Source organism: Schistocerca serialis, chromosome 2 (genome assembly GCF_023864345.2).
Source record: "Schistocerca serialis cubense isolate TAMUIC-IGC-003099 chromosome 2, iqSchSeri2.2, whole genome shotgun sequence".
NCBI classification, from domain to species: domain Eukaryota; kingdom Metazoa; phylum Arthropoda; class Insecta; order Orthoptera; family Acrididae; genus Schistocerca; species Schistocerca serialis.
The window spans coordinates 536,826,277-536,847,269 of NC_064639.1; the positions used below are offsets into that span (position 1 = coordinate 536,826,277).

A 20,993-nucleotide genomic window follows, 5' to 3' on the forward strand; every position below is an offset into this window, starting at 1 on the left:
CTGAACTGCTCTGTTAGTCAGATTGTGTGGATTCTTTTTTTTTCATCTGTGACTTTCAGAATACAGAGAACTTTTTTACACGATCGTTTTTGATTATGAATCCCAGACAATCTCCTAATTCCTCAGAGCTATAAGCTGTAGCTATAAGTGTATTTCTCAGATGAAGTGGGCACAGGAATTCTAATTACAGGCTTCACATTTTGGTAATCACTTTCTGGTTGCCAATATTGTAGTTAGAGAGCCAGTGTTGAGAACGGCAAAAGACAGCATAAATAATAGGAACATTTTAAACAACATAATTCCACTCGCAGCCCCACATATGGTTAAACAGCAGGGAAATGCATCCTTTTCTACATTACAATAATCAATTCCACACGCCGCCCCACATGTGGGGTGATGTACCTTACTTAGTGTGTTTTTCTTTGCGTTCTATTGTGCCGTTGCAGAACTTTGTTTAACCTTTTCCCTCCTTATTCTTCTGCAGAGTGCCTTTTGATCCTGTGGCCTGTAATTTCGCTTGTGCCAAGTTCTGGGGTTTTGGGGTATAACTGATTAAATTATGTTTTGGAATTTATGGGATTCTGGGTGTTTGTCTGGGGTTTTTGCTGGCCTGTACCCATACGAATTCCCGTCTCCTCGTCCGGGCGTCGTACGTAAGGTTTAAGGTGAGTGAATTTTGGTAGTTCCCATCCATTGGTTCGGTGGGCCCCGAGACGAATTGTTTTTTTGCACCCTGCCTGTCCTATCTCCCTGGCCTAAGGCTGGCTCCTCTGTACCCGTGCACGAGTGTGTATGTGAGCGACGGTGATCGTTTCCTGACTTGTTTACCGTTTCTTGCCGACTTCTCTGCATAGACTGCCGAATCTGTAATTTGGTCTATGCCATGTTATAGTTGCTTCAAGTTGGTTCGCACACTCCCCTTGGTAATGACATCTGCGCACCTATGAGACTGAATAATGTTTTGAACTATTGTAAGCTGGCGGTTGTCGCCGTGTGCGTTAAATTTTAACTTGTATTTGAGTTTTGGTGTAATTGTATTTTGTTAACTGAGCTAATTTTATATTGCCTACTGCTGCGATGTCAGAAATGTTAAAATCTAGCCTTGGGCTCCTTGTGAATTTTTATGTTGATAACTGATGCAGCATTTTAGTGTAATGATTTATCTTTTACGTTTTGGGGAAATTTTATCTTGGCAAATACTTGGGGTTAAATTGTACAACTTGTGTCTATGATATGTGGAAATGTTGGGGTGGATTGCACTTTCTCGTTAGGCCTACCACTTATTGTTTTACTAAAGGAATTAAGGGATATTTGTTGAAAGTTTTTTTTAAAAAATTTTAACCATCATAAATTTAATCTTATCTGTGAAGCCATATTTGTGAGGAGTTGTTATTTAAATTTCATTGTCTTCCCAGCTTACCCTTTGCTACTGTATTAAAAGTGTTTGTTGTTTTGATTAATCGCAGCTGCTTGCCTTAAAGAACTAAAGCTGATTTTGAAAGATTGAAAATTAGTGTAACTGTTCACTCCAATAAAGCCACCCTGTTAAAAGAAATTTTGGTGCTACCATTTGTTTCCCTACCACGGCTCATTAGACATTAAAGCATGTATAAAAACCTTACAAAATGGTTGAAACATGGTAGACAGACAAACTGTAAAGATACACTACGTTTAAGTTCAAAATCAGTGACGCGAATGTAAACCACGATCGCGAAAATGCATCGCATGAGCTACGTTATCACTAACCGTAATTCAAACGGATAGCTGTCAGGCTGGCTGAATATTATAGTTGTCAAACTGTTTCGCCGTGCGGCCTACAAAGTTTGCAGCGTGGTTATGTCAACCAACGAAGCTATACAGGTTGTAACAAAAAGTGCTGCACAAATTGCATGACACATTCTTCACATGTAGACCAAGGAATTGTTATATGAACATGTCCGGAAATTTGTTTCCATATTACAACTCACTTTCTCCAACTCATTAATCATAGCAAACCTACAAGAACAGAAAGTTACATCACGGGGAACATGCACTCTTGGTCACGTCTGGTTACGTTGTGCGCCGCCAGTGTTTTGTTTTCATGTCCCTGTTGCTATGCGACATACGTAATTGTTGCATACAGGTAACGTTAACTGTTCTAGAGATCAGTAAGACCGCTGCAAGCTGGGACCTTGTCGAGAAACTCTGAGATAAGGGTGTAGAAATGAAGTAAAATATTTAATATAATTAATTTTTATTTAGAGCACAATTACATGGAACTTATTGCCACAGAAGTAGTTGGTACGCCACATTTTTCGGAAGATTTCACCTTTTTCAGCAACTCTTTTTTTCCGTTTTACATATTTGTGAACCTCCAAACAAGTGAGCCTGTAGTTAAACTGGCATAGTAAGAATGTTTCCACAGGCCCTGGATTCAGTCGGTTTCTTTCATCAGTCCTCTGGGCCGACATCAGCAAAATACTCTTTCCATAGTGGCGTTTTGTGCAGGGATAGAATACAAATACTCGCATAATTTGTGTTCAGGATTTTCGGTTTCCTTATGTAAATCCACCTTTCTTCCATGGGGTGTTTAAACTTCCATTCTTCAGAGTCACACTTAGTTTCTAAAATTCTCTTCAGATATATGTTCCTGAAAACAATTACCTTCACACCATTTTTAGTCATGTATATAATAGTGTTTTCAATCACCACCCAGTCTGAGGTTTCAGACAGCGTCATTCAATCAAATGCTTGATATTTATTGAAAGAAATAGCCCATTTCTGTAAGTAATCAAATGCTGTGGTACACAAAGCCGTTCTCTCTTCCTCAAATTTCGAAATCAAATTATTTCTTGACTAGGGTTCTCATTCTTTAATTTGTTCAAATTCACCTTGGTTTTCATTCCAATAAAATTGGCAGTCTTCCTTTCATTCAGCTATCTTTTAGAGTGTCAATAAATTTCGTATATCAAGTATCAAGACTTCATTGTTCTCCAGGCTTTTTATATATTTTTTCAAAAGGAGCCAAGTGGTCATAAAGCGAGAGCTTGCTGGAAGTATGTTGTTTTTTCTGGTGAAAGTTGGTCCTGTCTCAGTGCCAGTGATGGCCAACTGAGAGGCTGCAACCAACCTGTCTGTGTGCTAGACAGTGGACCTACACCTGGAGTTATGATCTGCGGTGCGATTTCGTATGACAGCAGGAACATTATTGCGGTTATCCCACGCACCCTAAATCTGCATGGATTCTCTGCAAATCACACTTGAGTGCCTGGCAGAGGGCTCATCGAGCCAACTTCACAATAATTCACCATTATTCCACCCTCGAACAGCGCGGAAAAAACGAACACCTATATCTTTCCGCGTGAGCTCCCATTTCCCTTATTTCATTATGATGATCGCTTGTCCCTATGTAGGTCGGCGTCAACCCATATTTTCGCATTCGGAGGAGAAAGTTGGTGACTGAAATTTCGTGAGAAGATTACGCCGCAACGAAAAACTCCTAAATCCTGTATCATGTCCGTGATCTTTTCTCCCCTATTTCGCGATAATACAAAACGTGGTGCTCTTCTTCGAACTTTCTCGTTGTACTCTCTCAGCCCTATGTGATAAGGATCCCAGACCGCGCAGCAGTACTCCAAAAGCGTAGTGTAGGCTGTATCTTTAGTAGTGCGTTACATTTTCTAAGTGTTCTGCCAGTAAGATGCAGTCTCTGGTGTGCCTTCCCCACAACATTCTCTATGTATTCTTTCCAATTTGAATTGTTCATAACTGTAATTTCTATGTATTTAGTTGATTTTGCGGCGTTTATATTAGACTGATTTATCGTGTAACTGAAGTTTAACAGATTACTTTTAGCACTCATGTGGATGATCTCACATTTTTCATTATTTAGGGTCAATTGCCAATTTCGCACCATTCAGATATCTTTTCTAAATCGTTTTGCAATTTGTTCTGATCTCTGATTTAGATTTTCTGTGATTTCTCCAAATCACTCCTAGCAAATGCCGGGATGGTTCCTTTGAAAGGGCACGGCCTACTTGCATCCCCGTCCTTCCCTAATCCGATGAGACCGATGACCTCGCAGTTTGGTCTCTTCCCCCCTACAACCAGCATGCTGGGATCTAAGGACTGTACTGTCTTGCTTGGCTCTTGTCTTTACTGCTTTTATGTTTCTTGTATGTAATTTGATGCCTCACAAAAGAGGAAGTTATTAGCTAATGGGCAATAAAGAGCGCAAGTTTTCTGAAGCGTTCTTGTTCTCCCGGTCACAGATGATCCCACCCAGTATTAATTGTGAGTCTTTTTAAGAGGGGGGGGGGGGGGGGGGGTAGGATGTCAAACCGGTCGACTGGCAGCAGGAAAGGCACCACAGGATATTTTAATTCCCACTGTCCTGAGTATCGGTTTGATGACTCCCATAAAAAAAATATACACTTTTGAATTCCACAGAGCGAAATACAGCGGCGTGCAGTAGAAGAATGCTGTGTGAAGAGGCGTGGCGCTGCTCTTTGGCACACTTAAGACCAAATAACATGTCTTACATTTCCTTGAACATATATGTTTTATATATGAAACTCTTCAGAAAGATGTGCGCTACGAAATGAACATATTTTTGAATTTTTTTAAAAATTTTGACGTCCTACCACAAACGCTCGAGGGGGAGCAGGGGAGGGGGGGCGGCACTATAAAGTTTTTTGCCCCGGTTCTGAAATATCGTACATCCGAGGCTGGGTGTAAATCGAATTGAGTGCTTAACCGACTCCTTAGTTGCAACGGAGACCTGTCCATTAAACCTTCATTATGGGTGACACGGTGTAACTGTTCCTCGGGGCAGCGGTTAAGTCAGCAGAGGAGTGCTGTTTAAGTAGACTGTATTTATTGTCCGCAGATGGGGCGAGGATGATATAGCTGATCTCATCCGCATGTTCACCCAAGTGAGTAAGCACTGTGACGAGTTTTGTGTTGTCACTGATGACATCACTTGGGACCGACCGAAAGCCGTTGCAATCTCTGCTAGTGATGCCACTGATGCAATATTGAGGGGAACGAGCACAACGCTCTCTGGCTAAAACCGGAGATACGTTCAGGCCGAAATTTTTGCGAGGAACATAAGTGTTCCGAAAGGATAGCCTAAATACAGTTGGTGGTGGCGTGTTTGTTGTTGTTAGAAGTACTTTATCTTGTCGCGAAATTGAAGTACATAGTTCCGGTGAGATGATGAGATAGCATTGGCAACCGGAATAAAATAATAATTGGATCCTTTTACTGACCTCCCAATTCAGATGATAAAATTACTGAAAGGTTCAAAGAAAACTTGAGTTTGATTTCAAACACGTACCCGACTCATACAATGGTAGTTGGTGGTGACTTTTACTTACCCTCGATATTTTGGCGAAAGTACATGCTTAATTCCGGAGGTATACATAAAACATCATCCGAAATTGTGCTAAACGCATTCTCTAAAAATTATTTCAAGAAGTCAGTCATGAGCCTACGACCGGCCGCAGTGGCCGAGCGGTTCCAGGCGCTTCAGTCCGGAACCGCGCAACTGCTACGGTCACAGATTCGAATCCTGCCTCGGGCATGGTCGTGTGTGATGTCCTTAGGTTAGTTACGTTTAAGCAGTTCTAAGTCAAGGGAACAGATGACCTCCGATGTTAAGTCCCATAGTGCTCAGAGCCACTTGAACCATGAGCCCACTCGAATAGTAAACGGTTGTGAAAACACGCTTTACCTCTTAGCAACAAATAATCCTGAATTAATAACGAGCATCAAAACGGGTACAGGGATTAGTGAACACAGGGTTGTCATAGCGAGATTGAATATTGAAACCCCCAATTCATCCAAAAAGAAACGAAAAATATACCTATTCAAAAAAGCAGATAAAAATTAACTTGACGCCTTCCGGAGAGACATTCTCCACTCCTTTCAAATTAACAGTATGTGTGTGGGTTAGATGTGGCTTCAATTCAAAGAAATATTATCGGCAGCAATAGAGAGATTTATACCAAATAAATTAACAAACGACGGAACTCATCCTCCTTGGCACATAAAACTGTTCAGAACACTGTTGCAGAAACAACGAAACAAACATGCCAAATTTAAACAGACGCAAAACCCCGAAGATTGGCGATCTTTTACAGAATCTCGAAATTTAGAGCGGACTTCAATGCGAAATGCCTATAACAGTCTCCACAACGAAACTGTCTCGAAACCTGGCAGAAAATCCAAAGAGATTCTCGTCGTATGTGAAGTATATTAGCGGCAAGAAACAATCAATGCCTTCTCTGCGCGATAGCAATGGAGATACTATCGAAGACTGTGCTCCCAAAGCAGAGTTACTAAACACAGCCTTCCGAAATGCCTTCGCAAAAGAAGACGAAGTAAATTTTCCAGAATTCGAATCGAGAACAGCTGTCAACGTGAGTAAAGTAGAAGTAGATATCCTCGGAGTAGTGAAGCAAGTTAAATCACTTAGTAAAAGCACATCTTCTGGTCCAGATTGCATACCAATTAGGTTACTTCCAGAGTATGCTGATGCAATAGCTCCATACTTAATCATATACAACCGTTCGCTCGATGAAAGATCCGTACCCAAAGACTGGAAAGTAGCACAGGTCACACCAATATTCAAGAAAGGTAGCAGGAGTAATCCACTAAATTAGAGGCCCATATCATTAACATCGATTCGTAGCAGGGTTTTGGAACATATATTGTATTCGAGCATTATGAATTACCTCGAAGAAAACTGTTTATTGACACGCAGTCAACACCGATTTAGAAAACATCGATCTTGTGAAACACGACGAGCTCTTTACACACACGAAGTGTTGAGTGCTATTGACAGGGTCTTTCAAATTGATTCTGTGTTTCTAGATTTCCAAAGGGCTTTTGATACAGTAACAAAAAGCGGCTTTTAGTGAAACTGCGTGCTTATGAAATATCGTCTCAGTTATGTGACTGGACTCGTGATTTTCTGTCAGAGAGGTCACAGTTCGTAGTAATTGACGGAAAGTCATCGAGAAAAACAGACGTGATTTCTGGCGTTCCCCAAGGAAGTGTTACAGGCCCTCTGCTGTTCCTTATCTAGATAAACAATTTAGGAGACAATCTGATCAGCCGTCTTAGGTTGTTTGCAGGTGAAACTGTTTATCGTCTAGTAAACTCATCAGAAGATCAATACAAATTGCAAAACTGTTAAGAAAACATATCTGAATAGAGCGAAAATTGGCAATTGACCCTCAATAACGAAAAGTGTGAGGTCATCCACATGAGTGCTAAAAGGAATCCATTAAACTTCAATTACACGATAAGTCAGTCAAATCTGAAGGCCGTAAATTCAACTAAATACCTAGGAATTACAATTACGAACAACCTAAATTGAAAGGTTCAAATGGTTCAAATGGCTCTGAGCACTATGGGACTCAGCCGGCCTCTGTGGCCGTGCGGTTCTAGGCACTTCAGTCCGGAACTGCGTGGCTGCTACGGTCGCAGGTTCGAATCCTGCCTCGGGAATGGATGTGTGTGATGTCCTTAGGTTAGTTAGGTTTAAGTAGTTCTAAGTTCTAGGGGACTGATGACCTCAGATGTTGAGTCCCATAGTGCTCACAGCCATCATCAACTATGGGACTCAACTGCTGAGGTCATTAGTCCCCTAGAACTTAGAACTAGTTAAACCTAACTAACCTAAGGACATCACAAACATCCATGCCCGAGGCAGAATTCGAACCTGCGACCGTAGCGGTCTTGCGGTTCCAGACTGCAGCGCCTTTAACCGCACGGCCACTTCGGCCGGCAAATTGAAAGGAACAGATAGAAAATGTTGTGGGGAAGGCAAACAATAGACTGCGTTTTATTGGCAGGACACTTAGGAAATGTAACAGATCTACTGAAGAGACTGCCTAAACTACACTTGTCCGTCCTCTTTTAGAATACTGCTGCGCGTGTGGGATCCTTACCAGATAGGACTGACGGAGTACATCGAAAAAGTTCAAAGCAGGGCAGCACGTTTTGTAATATCGCGAAATAGGGACAGTGTGTCACTGAAATGATACAGGATTTGGGCTGGGCATCATTAAAACAAAGGCGTTTTTCGTTGCGGTGGAATCTTCCCACCACCAGCTTTCTCCTCCGTGTGCGAACATATTTTGTTGAGGACGACCTACATATGGAGAAACGATCACCACGATAAAATAAGGGAGGCCGGCCGGAGTGGCCGAGCGGTTCTAGGCGCTACAGCCTGGAACCGCGCGACCGCTACGGTCGCAAGTTCGAATCCTGTGTCGGGCATGGATGTGTGTGATGTCCTTAGGTTTAAGTAGTTCTAAGTTCTAGGGGACTGATGACCACAGCTCAGAGCCATTTGAAACATTTTTGATACAATAAGGGAAATCGGAGCCCACAGGGAAAGGTGCAGTTGTTCGGTTGTGTCCGCGCGATGTTCGATAGTGGAATAATACTGAACTATTGTGAAGGTGATTCGATGAACCCTCTGCCAGGCACTTAGGTGCGATTTCCAGAGTATCCACGTAAATGTAGAACTCACTCTCTGTCTTACTTCCTATTCATAACGAATCCCACTCTCGTTATTCCATTTTCTGCTGCTGGTGGTATTACCCCATACTCATCTGACCAGAAACCTTGTCTTCTTTCCATTTCACTTCACTGACCTCCACAGTATCTAGACTGAGCCTCAGCATTTCCCTTTTCAGATTTTCTAGCTTCCCTACCACGTTCAAACTTACGACATTCCACGCCCCGACTCGTAGAACGTATTCCTCTTTTCTCACAGTCATCTTCCCCTTGGCAGTCATCTCCCGGAGATCCGAGTGGCGGACTAGTCTGGAGCTTTTTGCCAATGGAGAGATAAGTTAAAGGCCACATGTCCTGTGGACACACGTTACGTGTCTTTAATGCAGTTTTTTCCATTGCCTTCTGCGTACTCACGCCGTTGATCATTGCTTATTCTTCCGCCTATAGGGACAGTTTCCCACCCTCAGGGCAAGAGACTGCGATGAAACTCAGTCTCCTCCTCCGCTCTCTTCGTCGAGGCTGTTGGCAGAATGAGGGTGACTTCTTTTGCCGGAAGCCTTCAGCCGCCTTTACTTGATTTTTATACTGAATTTAAGCGGTAGCGGTGTTCGAACCCGGGAAAGAGGAAGTTTTCATTATTAGTCAAAGACACTACCGATAGGCTACGGGTGCTTCTTACCTTAAACGTATTTAATAGTCTTCTTACCTTAAAATATTGGTAACAAATGCCTATTGTAACTGTACTTACTTGGAGCGCGATGAGTCCGACGAAGGACCTGGAGCCGAGAGCAGGCACTCCGGAATTGGTGACGACGAGCGAGAGCAGGCTGGAGAAGTTGTGGAAGAGCGGCCCGATGGTGAGGTGATTGGGTGGTCCGCGAGCGGGAGCGACAATGCGAAGCTGTCGTACCAGGGCGGCGGGCATCTCGCCCGTGGGCACGGAGCCGGACATACCACCGCGATCGCACACCACCTGCGGGCACAGCAAGTCCAGAGGAGAGCCGCGCACTTCGTCATAGGTTTGTACAGTCAGAGCAGCAGAAACGTGTTCATCGAATTCTAACTGGAGACGCTAAGTAAAATGGTATTTCAAACTTCATGAACTGTGTTAAGAAAGGGCTGTAGTCTCTTCCCCATGTATGGCTGTGGAGGGAGGGGTGGAATACAACGACAAAATATGGAAATACTAAAACACAACACATTAGCATGCCTAATATGTTGTGGGAAAGCCGTTGGCATTCAAAACAGCTTCCTGTCGTTTCGGAATGGATAAATACAAGTCCTGTATGGTTCTAATAAGCATCTTAAATGCTCCTTCCTGCTGTAACAACTAAAACGGCTTCTGGCACTAAATGTAACAGTTGTGTCACTACATGTGACACTTCTGTCACTCGATGTAACTGTGTTTTCTCTTTTGATGCTGTCAATTGTCAGGATGAGCATTCTAAAGCATTCTGTCAGGGTGAAAATATTAAATAAATTAACTTTTCTCTCTTACAACATGTGGGCAAGGTGGGTTCTCCCTTGGCTCGGGTATGAGGTCGAATGAAACATCATTTTTACATAAGATAACTTTTATTGAAAGTTTCTTACAACTGTATCTTACTGGGACGTTCTGGTTCGGAGAGCGGCAGCCGTGTCGGTTGCGTAGCCTTTGCTGCGGCAGCGGCGGCGGCGGCGGCGGCGGCGTCCGATTACGCGTAGCGGTGTGTATCTCGTGTCGCCGTCTCGCCCAGCTGACCGGAGACGCGCAGCGCGAGGTGGCCCGTTTAATTATTGCGAGCGACGTCGTGCATCGGATGGTGATACCTTGAATGTGGCGTCCCAGTGTTTCTCTTCTCTAAGCGGCCGCGTGTGTTGTGCGTCGACCAGCGGAGCGGCGCGGCGGGGGAAGGCCAGTGTCCCGAACTTGAACCACGGACTCCCGCTTGCCAGTCTTCGGCTGTCAGCTCTTCATCGCAGCTCACAGGTGACTACTGAAGTGAGGCCGTCTCCTTCCCGTCCTCACGAGTCACCCGGGTATGTAAAAACCAGACTTCAAATACCTTTTAACTTCTGTCTTCTGGCGCCGCGGCTGCTGCTTGCTATTCCATTACAGCGGTGGACTTGGTGCGTCTGTGCATGATGCAGTCTCTTCTTGCATGACGGTCTTCAGCACCGAAACTGACTGAAAACTACTGCTACTCTTCTTTTCTTCCTTCGTCTCTCGTCTTCGTCTTCATCTGTCTTCATCTGTCTTCATCTGTCTTCATCTGTCTTCATCTGTCTTCATCTGTCTTCATCTGTCTTCATCTGTCTTCATCTGTCTTCATCTGTCTTCATCTGTCTTCATCTGTCTTCCTCTGTCGGGCCCACCGCGTCTCGCATATTTATTCACTTCAGTTCACTGGAGGTGAACGACTTCACGGCCATTGGCTCTTCTGTCACGTTGAAAAGCTTCTCGAAGAATCTTCTTGACCTCGGTCATTGGCTCTTGGAATGTAGGCGAGGGCCTTTGCTCACATGCGACAACTGAGAAACACGTGAGCCGGTCGGGCGATGCCCTGACGGCTGAATCGACAGCGCCCGCTTATGTGGAACTGCTGACTTCATGGTCATTGTCTCTTCTGCTGTTCTGCCGACTGAATGCGAGTATGTAACTCTCTAAACTAAACCAAGTTTTCCATTTATATTCTAATTTCTAGTTCACTTTGATTTCACTAATTTATTTACTTAAGTAACACTCAACATTCCTCCACCCATCGGAGAAATTCGCCCTCGAATTTACCACTCAACATTCCTCCACTCTTCACACGGAAAAAGCACAAACACTGAAAACTCTCGAGTTAGAAGATTACACACGCTTCACATTAAGTATGTGGAAAATACTTTATCACTTTACAAAAGCACTGTACGGTCATGAATCACATAGTTCTTACATAAATGGTTGTAATAAGTGTAACAATTCTTGATGACAATGAATAAACAAAAAATAGATTTTGCACTTAGAAAATTACAGAGCAACAGCTGTTCAATCTGCCCTATACTAATGCAAGAATATCTATTCTACAGTATTGTTTATGTTAACAAGAGACTGTGTAATAAAGAATGAAGTACAATAAACAAAATTAATACACTAATGCTCAAAAGTAGCTGCTGAAGCACACCAGTTAAGAGTGTGGTATCCAGTTAACAGGGATTTGATGAAGTGGTATATTATTATTTGGCTTATTTTTTCGTCTTAAATAAAAGAAAACTGTACAAAGCAGAAACACCAACACAAAGGTTGCAGATATACCCGTTTCTAGCATTATAATTTTAGTTTTGTTCACCTTTTAATTGTAAGACATGTTGCATCATAACATTGGCATCAATTTTGCCTTGCTGCGAGTTTATGAACATATCTAATGACTTCAGAAGGGAACTGTCAAGGCAGTAATTGAGGTAGGATAGGTTTTATGTAGGAAATGCTTGCATGGCGTTTTCTGAAAAAAGCAAACAACATGGTTATGAACCTACCAACCTAGTAAAAACAAAAACAAAGAACAGAAGGAATACATTGTTAACTACAAGATCTACTTGTTTCTACGTTCAACTTTTCTTTCTTAAAAAATAAACCATTATAATTTATTAATTATTTACATTTGTATACTGTCCATAGTCTACTAAGATTCAACTAGGACATTCGCACCCTTGAACGAAGATTGTATGGTGCCATGTCTGTATGTTGTGCTGGCGTGGCCACTCTTTTTCCTTTACGGGAACTTCCTCCACCCTTCGGAAAAGCAGACACTATTGTTGAAGGAATTACATCTGGAGCGCCCTTAAAAGGTTTTAAACGACTTGCATGGACAATGGTAGTTCGGGTGGGCAGTTGCAATTTAACGTTGACTGGTGACGTGATCTCAATAATTTGATAAGGACCTCTGTAGTTTGTTACAAATTTCTTCGTTTTTCCTTTAGCTATGTAAGGAGTTGAAAGCATAACCCACTGACCGATTTTGTAATTTGGATATTTAGCTTGGGTATTACCTAATCTTTCCTGTCGTTCCAAAGCCTTTGTATTAGATTTTTGAACCTTTTTCCATACCTCCTTCATCATTCGACTGAAATCTCTTACTGCTTCTCCGACTTTTCCGTTTTTCTGCCTGATTACATCAAAAGGGGACGGCATTTTTTTCCCATAGACCACTTCATAAGGTGACATGCCAATTGCTTCATGCGTTTTGGCGTTGTATACCGACACGATTATTGGTAAATACGTATCCCAATTAGAATGTTGTTCGTTAATATAATAACTAAGCATCTTGCCAATTGTCCGATGAACTCTTTCTGTGCGCCCGTTGCACTGAGGGTGTAACGGAGTTGTGCGTAATTTGCGTATTTTTAGTAAGTGGCATAGCTGTTTCATTAATTCAGACATAAAATTAGATCCCTGATCTGTGATAATAGCTTCAGGTACTCCAAATTTAAGTATCCAGTTGTTAACTAAAGCTTGGGCAACTGTATTTGCTTGCTGATCTGGGAGACTCACCATAGCTAGATAGCGTGAAAAGTGATCTATAATTGTAAGGACATACTTATTACCAGCAGGTGTTTTATGAAATGGCCCGTAGAGATCGACTCCGCAGATTTGAAATGGACATGAAGCCTCGGGGAGCCTCTGTAAGGGTATTTTTGAACGAGAAAGTTCAGCTCGTTGTGCGCACGCAATGCAATTACGAACGTACTGCGCAACATCCTGCTTTCTGTTTTGCCACCAAAATCGCTCTGCTACACGTCTTTCGGTTGTCCTCTGTCCACCGTGTCCTGCAAGGATATGATCGTGGGCCTCTGCCATTATTTCTTGTCTAAGGTGTTGGGGAACAACAATTCGCGGTCCAAGTTTTGTTTTACGGCATAATACACCATCTTCAAAGCAAAATTGTTTTTGAGTTGCGTATTTTTTACATTCTGTATCCTCATCTTGTGCCTTTTTCCAGTCCTCAGTATCTCGGCCTGTTGCTTCCAAAAGTGCTATTTTCCGACTTAGGCAATCTGCATTCGTGTGTTTTTTGCCTGGTTTATGGATAACTTCGAAATCCATTTCGGAGAGACATAGGGCCCAACGGGTAAGACGACTAGATGGATCCTTTAATCCAAGCAACCATTTTAAAGCTGCGTGGTCTGTAATAACCTTGAATTTTCTACCATACAAGTAGCATTTAAAGTATTTGATACCATAAATAACACTTAACAATTCTTTCTCCGTTGTGGAATAATTTCTTTCTGCCGTTGTTAGTTGTCTCGAAGCGTAGGCTATGGGGTGTTCCGCGCCATTAATATTCTGACTCAAAACAACTCCTACTGAATGACCACTTGCGTCACGGGATAAAATAAATTCTTTGTTATAATCTGGGTAGGCTAATACTGGACTGTGTGTTAACTTATCTTTAAGGGTTTGAAATGCAGATTCACAATCTTCAGACCAATGAAATTTTGCACCCTTTTTCAATAATTGGGTTAAGGGTCGGGCAATTTCAGCAAAATTTTGAACATATTTTCGGTAATACGATGCGAGACCAATGAAACTTTGTACTTCCTTAACGCGTTGTGGTGTTGGGAAGTCCTTAACTGCCGAAATTAATCGAGGATCTGTTTTAATTCCTTTTTCACTAATGACATGCCCTAGGTATGTAACCTCCGTCAATGCAAAACTACATTTTTCCATATTTAATGTTAATTTTGCTTTTCTAAGTCTCTGAAAAACATTACGCAGACGCACAGCATGTTCATTAATGTCTCTGGAGAATACAATAATATCGTCTAGATATACACAACATTGCTGAGTTTTGAGTCCTCGCAATACTCCATCGAGTAGTCTTTGAAAAGTTGCTGGTGCATTTTTCAAACCGAAAGGCATTCTTTTAAATTGCCAGTGGCCTCCAGGGGTAGAAAATGCTGTTTTATGCCTATCTTCAGGTGCAACTTCCAATTGATGATATCCGCTACGTAAATCGATTGTTGAAAAGTATTTACTGTTACCCAAACTGTCAATGATATCTGTAATGTTTGGAAGAGGATAAACATCTGAGATAGTTTGTTTGTTAAGGTGTCTGTATTCACAACAAAATCTATATCGTTTCGTACCGTTCGGGAGACTTCTTTGGAATAATTACAATATTTGAATTATAAGGCGAATCAGAATATTCTATAATTCCATCTTTTAGATGCTGTTCTATAAATTCATCCAGTAAGTGATGCGGAACTCTATAAGGCTTCCTATAAACTGGGGGACTATTTCCTGTTGGGATCCTATGCTGTGTGATGTCTGTTGCTGGCAATGGACCTTCTGCATTAAATAAATCTTGGAACTCAAGTAAAACTGCTTCTATCGTGTCTCTATCCTTTCCTTTCAAATGCTCAATCTTCTGGCGCAATGCGGTTTTATAGGCGTCTGGTTTCTGACCATCATTAATATCTGACCAAATGAAATCTTCTTCTTCAAAAGTACTGACTGTAGCCACTAATATTCCCTTGTGCAACTCTGTCCTCCACTCCGAAATTGTCAATATGTACCGGTACTTTTCTTTCTCCCTCAACGTCTTTAACCCGTACAACACTTCTTCGTACAAAACAATGTGATACATCTAATTCCTCATTTTCCTCTAAAGGCTCTATTAGACACACTGTATCTGTAGGTACTTCGTGGTCAACGGTCATCCAGAGAAGTTTTCCTGAGCCAGATGGTATCTGATCCCGCGAATCAACCTTCAAGGACGTTGCACGCAGTATAGTTGATTTCGCCTTCCGGTTAGGGAAATCTTGCGGCAGAGGGCCCTTTGCAGCGGTGTCACCTAGCTGAAACACTATTCCGCTAAGTTCTACAGTTTGCTGTCTGAGGTCGATTTTAGCGTGATGTTTATTCAGCAAATCCAACCCTAGGATCGCGTCGTACCCGTCAGTTACCTTTGTTACCACTTCTACATCTTCTTGAAATTGTACACCGTGAATATAGAAAATCAGTGATGTACATCCTAATGACTTCACTGTACCTCCTCCTACTCCACTCAATCTATACCTTGGAGGGTCATATTTCTTTTTTCCAATACATTCATTACTTACTATTGATACGTTTGCGCCTGTATCCACCAGTATCCTTGCCTCTTTATCCTGTATGGTAGCAGATAACCAGCATTCCGCCTTCACATTCGCCTTAATGGCATGAAATTTTATTGGGAACGCCTGGCGGCGGTTCCGACATTCCCGTTTGAGTTTAACTGATTTCTATTTCCAAAAACTTTCTTAGACCTGCATTCCTTGAATGTGTGACCTATTCTTTGACAATTAGTGCATTGAGGTTGTCTGCAGTTTTTTGCTATATGTCCGTGTCGATCGCACCTAAAACATCGTACTCCTGCTGAAAATATATTTCGCTTCTCCTTGTATCTGGTGGCAATGTCAATTTCTTCAAAAGCTGTCGCCACAGATACAGCTTCTGCTAAATTTTTAGGAAACTCTGCCTGACACGACGGGACGTTTCAGGAGGTAACCCACGTAAAAATGTATCCAGAGCTCTATCTTCTGCCTCTTGTAAAATAACCTTATTTGCTTCATCACTAGTTGTCAACTGATAGGTGTTAATATTAACTTTTCTAATCCTATCTACAAAGCTTTCTAACGACTCGTTTTGCCTCTGAGTGATAGTGTTTAATTTTTCCCTATAAAATCTACAGCTGTTCTGTTTTTGAAAACGTTTAAGCAATCCTTTCTTCATTTCCTCAAATGTTGGAGCATTCCGTAATTCTTCATGGTATAAGACGTGTGCTTTAGCCTCTCCTGTCAATCTTAACTTTGTCATTTGTAAGAGCTGTTCATCTGACCATGATCCTAACTTTGCAGCTGCTACTAAATCATCAAAAAAGGCTGTTATGTCCTCGCCAGGTTTACCTGAAAAAGGAGTTACTAAGGCTGCTGCTGAGGAATCTAGGGTGGGAGGGATTGAACTGGTTTGCCTAACCTCACTCAACTGTTTAAATAATGCATTATTATCATTTTTAAGCTGTGCTATCTGATTAACTAAGCTCTGAATAGCTTCATCAGTAGAAACCGCTTGTGGTGCTGACTCTGACTTTGTACGATTTCGTGTCATCATTTTACAAACTATTAGTTACACAATATTACCACACTGAATTCAAAAGATGTTTAAATATTTTCGACAAACTCTTAAAATCATGAGAGAAAATACACTTCTAAATAAAGAAAATATTACGACTGCTATGCAAACCTCTATCCCTTCACACATTTAACAATACTAACTGTGGACCTTTAGTGACTGTCATTCACACCTCATATTGAGCCAAGGGTTTTTCTCTGACACCAAATGTAACAACTAAAACGGCTTCTGACACTAAATGTAACAGTTGTGTTACTACATGTGACACTTCTGTCACTCGATGTAACTGTGTTTTCTCTTTTGATGCTGTCAATTGTCAGGATGAGCATTCTAAAGCATTCTGTCAGGGTGAAAATATTAAATAAATTAACTTTTCTCTCTTACAACATGTGGGCAGGGTGGGTTCTCCCTTGGCTCGGGTATGAGGTCGAATGAAACATCATTTTTACATAAGATAACTTTTATTGAAAGTTTCTTACAACTGTATCTTACTGGGACGTTCTGGTTCGGAGAGCGGCAGCCGTGTCGGTTGCGTAGCCTTTGCTGCGGCAGCGGCGGCGGTGGCGTCTGATTACGCGTTGCGGTGTGTATCTCGTGTCGCCGTCTCGCCCAGCTGACCGGAGACGCGCAGCGCGAGGTGGCCCGTTTAATTATTGCGAGCGACGTCGTGCATCGGATGGTGATACCTTGAATGTGGCGTCCCAGTGTTTCTCTTCTCTAAGCGGCCGCGTGTGTTGTGCGTCGACCAGCGGAGCGGCGTGGCGGGGGAAGGCCAGTGTCCCGAACTCGAACCACGGACTCCCGCTTGCCAGTCTTCGGCTGTCAGCTCTTCATCGCAGCTCACAGGTGACTACTGAAGTGAGGCCGTCTCCTTCCCGTCCTCACGAGTCACCCGGGTATGTAAAAACCAGACTTCAAATACCTTTTAACTTCTGTCTTCTGGCGCCGCGGCTGCTGCTTGCTATTCCATTACAGCGGCGGACTTGGTGCGTCTGTGCATGATGCAGTCTCTTCTTGCATGACAGTCTTCAGCACCGAAACTGACTGAAAACTACTGCTACTCTTCTTTTCTTCCTTCGTCTCTCGTCTTCGTCTCCGTCTGTCTCCGTCTGTCTCCGTCTGTCTCCGTCTGTCTCCGTCTGTCTCCGTCTGTCTCCGTCTGTCTCCGTCTGTCTTCGTCTGTCTCCGTCTGTCTCCGTCTGTCTCCGTCTGTCTCCGTCTGTCTTCATCTGTCTTCATCTGTCTTCATCTGTCTTCATCTGTCTTCATCTGTCTTCATCTGTCTTCATCTGTCTTCATCTGTCTTCATCTGTCTTCATCTGTCTTCATCTGTCTTCATCTGTCTTCATCTGTCTTCATCTGTCGGGCCCACCGCGTCTCGCATATTTATTCACTTCAGTTCACTGGAGGTGAATGACTTCACGGCCATTGCCTCTTCTGTCACGTTGAAAAGCTTCTCGAAGAATCTTCTTGACCTCGGTCATTGGCTCTTGGAATGTAGGCGAGGGCCTTAGCTCACATGCGACAACTGAGAAACACGTGAGCCGGTCGGGCGATGCCCTGACGGCTGAATCGACAGCGCCCGCTTATGTGGAACTGCTGACTTCGTGGTCATTGTCTCTTCTGCTGTTCTGCCCACTGAATGCGAGTATGTAACTCTCTAAACTAAACCAAGTTTTCCATTTATATTCTAATTTTTAGTTCACTTTGATTTCACTAATTTATTTACTTAAGTAACACTCAACACTGCAAAAAAAAGTAGCAAGTTCAGCTCCTAACGGTAATGGAGGTGGATCCTTCTCTCCAACGTAGACCTCAAAGGCTCAATAATACTGGGATCTGGTGACTGTGGTGCTAGGGGAGATGCGACATTTCATCTTCGTGCTCACAAAACCAGTCCTGGATTATGCGAGCTGTGTGAACAGGGATCCTATCGTCTTGCAACAAAGCATCGCCATTGGACAACAAATATTTTTCGATAGGATGGTCCTGATGAGCCAGAATCGTCACATAATCCTTGGCAGTAATTGCGACCTTGCAGATTAACCTTGGCGCCCATGGAATACCACCATGTCGCTGCTCAAATCAGCACCAAACCCCAGCCATATTTCACTATTGGGACATAAGCTCAGCCAATGCGAAACGAGATTCATCCGACCAAATGTTATTCTTCTATTGTTCCTTAGTCCAGATTTATAGCTTCGGCACCACATTTTCCTGTTACAGGCATTTTATCACTGATAAGTGTTTTGGAATTCCAGCTCTCCCTCCAAAGCCCTAATTTATGGAATTCCCATCGTTTCGTTCTGCTGAACTGATGCGATGCTCTTTGGGTGTGCCCTCTCGGATACGCTTTGTGGGGTGGGCACGCTGTCGTCTGGTGCCCACTTGGGTGGGGTAGTGGAAGCAGCGTCAGCGGCCAACAGCGGCCTACTGTTTGGGTGGCTGCCTATGTTAGTGAGCTGCGGTTGCCTTAATTACCTCACAGCCCTGGTAACTTGCCACATGCGGGCAGCCACAGTTTGCAGGCTTTGGGGTGTGCGTCCTGGGGAACAGATAGTTCCTGCCTGCAGTGCACTTCACACACACCTCGGGGAAAGAGTAGTGGCAAGCCACGTACCCCATATCCTGGCAGCAGAAGCACTGCACCAAGCCTTTCTCCTGCTTGAAGTATTCAGCTGTGAATTTCATGTTTGCCACCCTCTAAATCAGGTAGAGCTGCCTATTCTCTGGGGTGTCAGTGGTGATCACCAGCAGAGACGGTGACTCCTTGTGCATGAAGTGCAATTTCATACAAGTCACGTTTCTCATGGTGAAGTTCATTCTTATTTCAGGAACCTGGCTCAGGTATTCTGGGGAAGACACGGAAGACTATCTTGAGAAGCCTCTCAGGGACAACTGTGTGTGGGTACCAACACATTCATTGGTTTGATGCCTCGCCAATCACCTTAATTAAAGCTTCTGCGCTCACAGCTTGCGCATGCACGAGGTTGCCTCCTGCAGCCCCCAAGGGTAGCCTATGGTGGCCCACTGCTTCAGACTCTGTACGAGTCCCTTTTAATCTTCTGCCACCTCGAAGACTATACGCAATAGCCTTCGCTGCGACCGACCTGCTGTGGTTGCCGATCGGGAGTCGGCCGCATCTTCTTCTGCAGAGTCGTCTCCTTGAGCAGCGGCCGTGGTCTCCTGCTGCGTGGGTGGTGACTACCATCTGGGCATCGTCCGGCACTTTGAATTGGTTGCCAGTCGTTGTGGGTAGTGGGGAGGACGTCATGCTGTTCCTGGCAGCCTGCCGAGATATGATGATGATACAGGCGAGCTCTGCCACGCTGTCATCGGCAATGGTGCGCCTTCTGCCACCAATGGTAGAGACAACGAGGTGACTATTCTTCTTGGGCGCCTTTCTGATGCCAGTATGCGTTCCAGTTCCCGACCCTTTGTGCCATCCGCCATCGAGGCGGAACAGCATGCTGGCCATCTTCCCGCGCGCCCACTCTTCTGTTGGGAGTGACGTGGCAGGTGCATCATGCATCAGCATGTCGTCTTGTCATACTCGTCTTCCATCTCTGAGTCAATGGACGGAGGTCAGGTTTTGTAAGTGGCTGGTGGAGGGTGGGGGAGCAGGCTCCTCGGAATGGCAGTCTGCCACACAAATATGGCCAGTCGACGTAATTGAGAGGGTGGATGGGGCTGTCGGCCGAGTAGGCTCGACTGAACGCCGATCTCCCATACCTGTCGCGCTGTGCAGTGCTCCTCTGAACTCCGGGTATGCCCATGACATCTCTGCTCAATACCGGAGCGACGACTTTGTTTCAGAACACACAACATAGTTGTTCGAGGAAGCCGATAATTTTAGCCTGCCTGTCTTGTGGACTTCAGAGGGCTCCTTAAGAATACATATCGGATATCCTCGACATTTCATCATACATGCATGGCCGACAACTGCTTTTCCCTTTGTATATGCAACCAACTCCCAAGAATTTTGTATGCCAGTCATAAATCTGCTTTTGCAGAGGCAGGTTCTTCCTGAATTGATGGCGGCGTGCACTTTGGACATTAACAATGGCTTGACGTCATGCAAATTACAACATACGAAAGATTTCTATTGTGGTGTAGTTGCCATGTTGGCACAAACAAATAACAGCGTAGCGTTATCAAAACATAGAACCTTCCTTATTCAATGACATGCTCCATGGTTTGCTATCTTTTACAGTATGTAATAAACAACTGAAACGTCTTCTTTCTTTTTGAATCACCCGGTACAGAGGGTGATCGCAAGACAGCATATCTTGTACAACTACAATACAACTCTGAGCACTAACAGTGCACATTCTCTTAAATTTCTGTC

At 43.5% G+C, this 20,993-nt stretch overlaps 1 protein-coding gene across 1 annotated transcript in view; it reads right to left on the reverse strand.

Moving 5' to 3' along the window:
* The window catches only part of LOC126456184 (insulin-like growth factor-binding protein complex acid labile subunit), a 225,371-nt gene that overhangs the window by 101,118 nt on the left and 103,260 nt on the right, over positions 1-20,993 (reverse strand). The window contains exon 3 of the mRNA XM_050091937.1: positions 9,260-9,484. Coding sequence (XP_049947894.1) covers positions 9,260-9,484 — 225 coding nt within the window. The remainder of the gene's footprint in view (positions 1-9,259; positions 9,485-20,993) is intronic.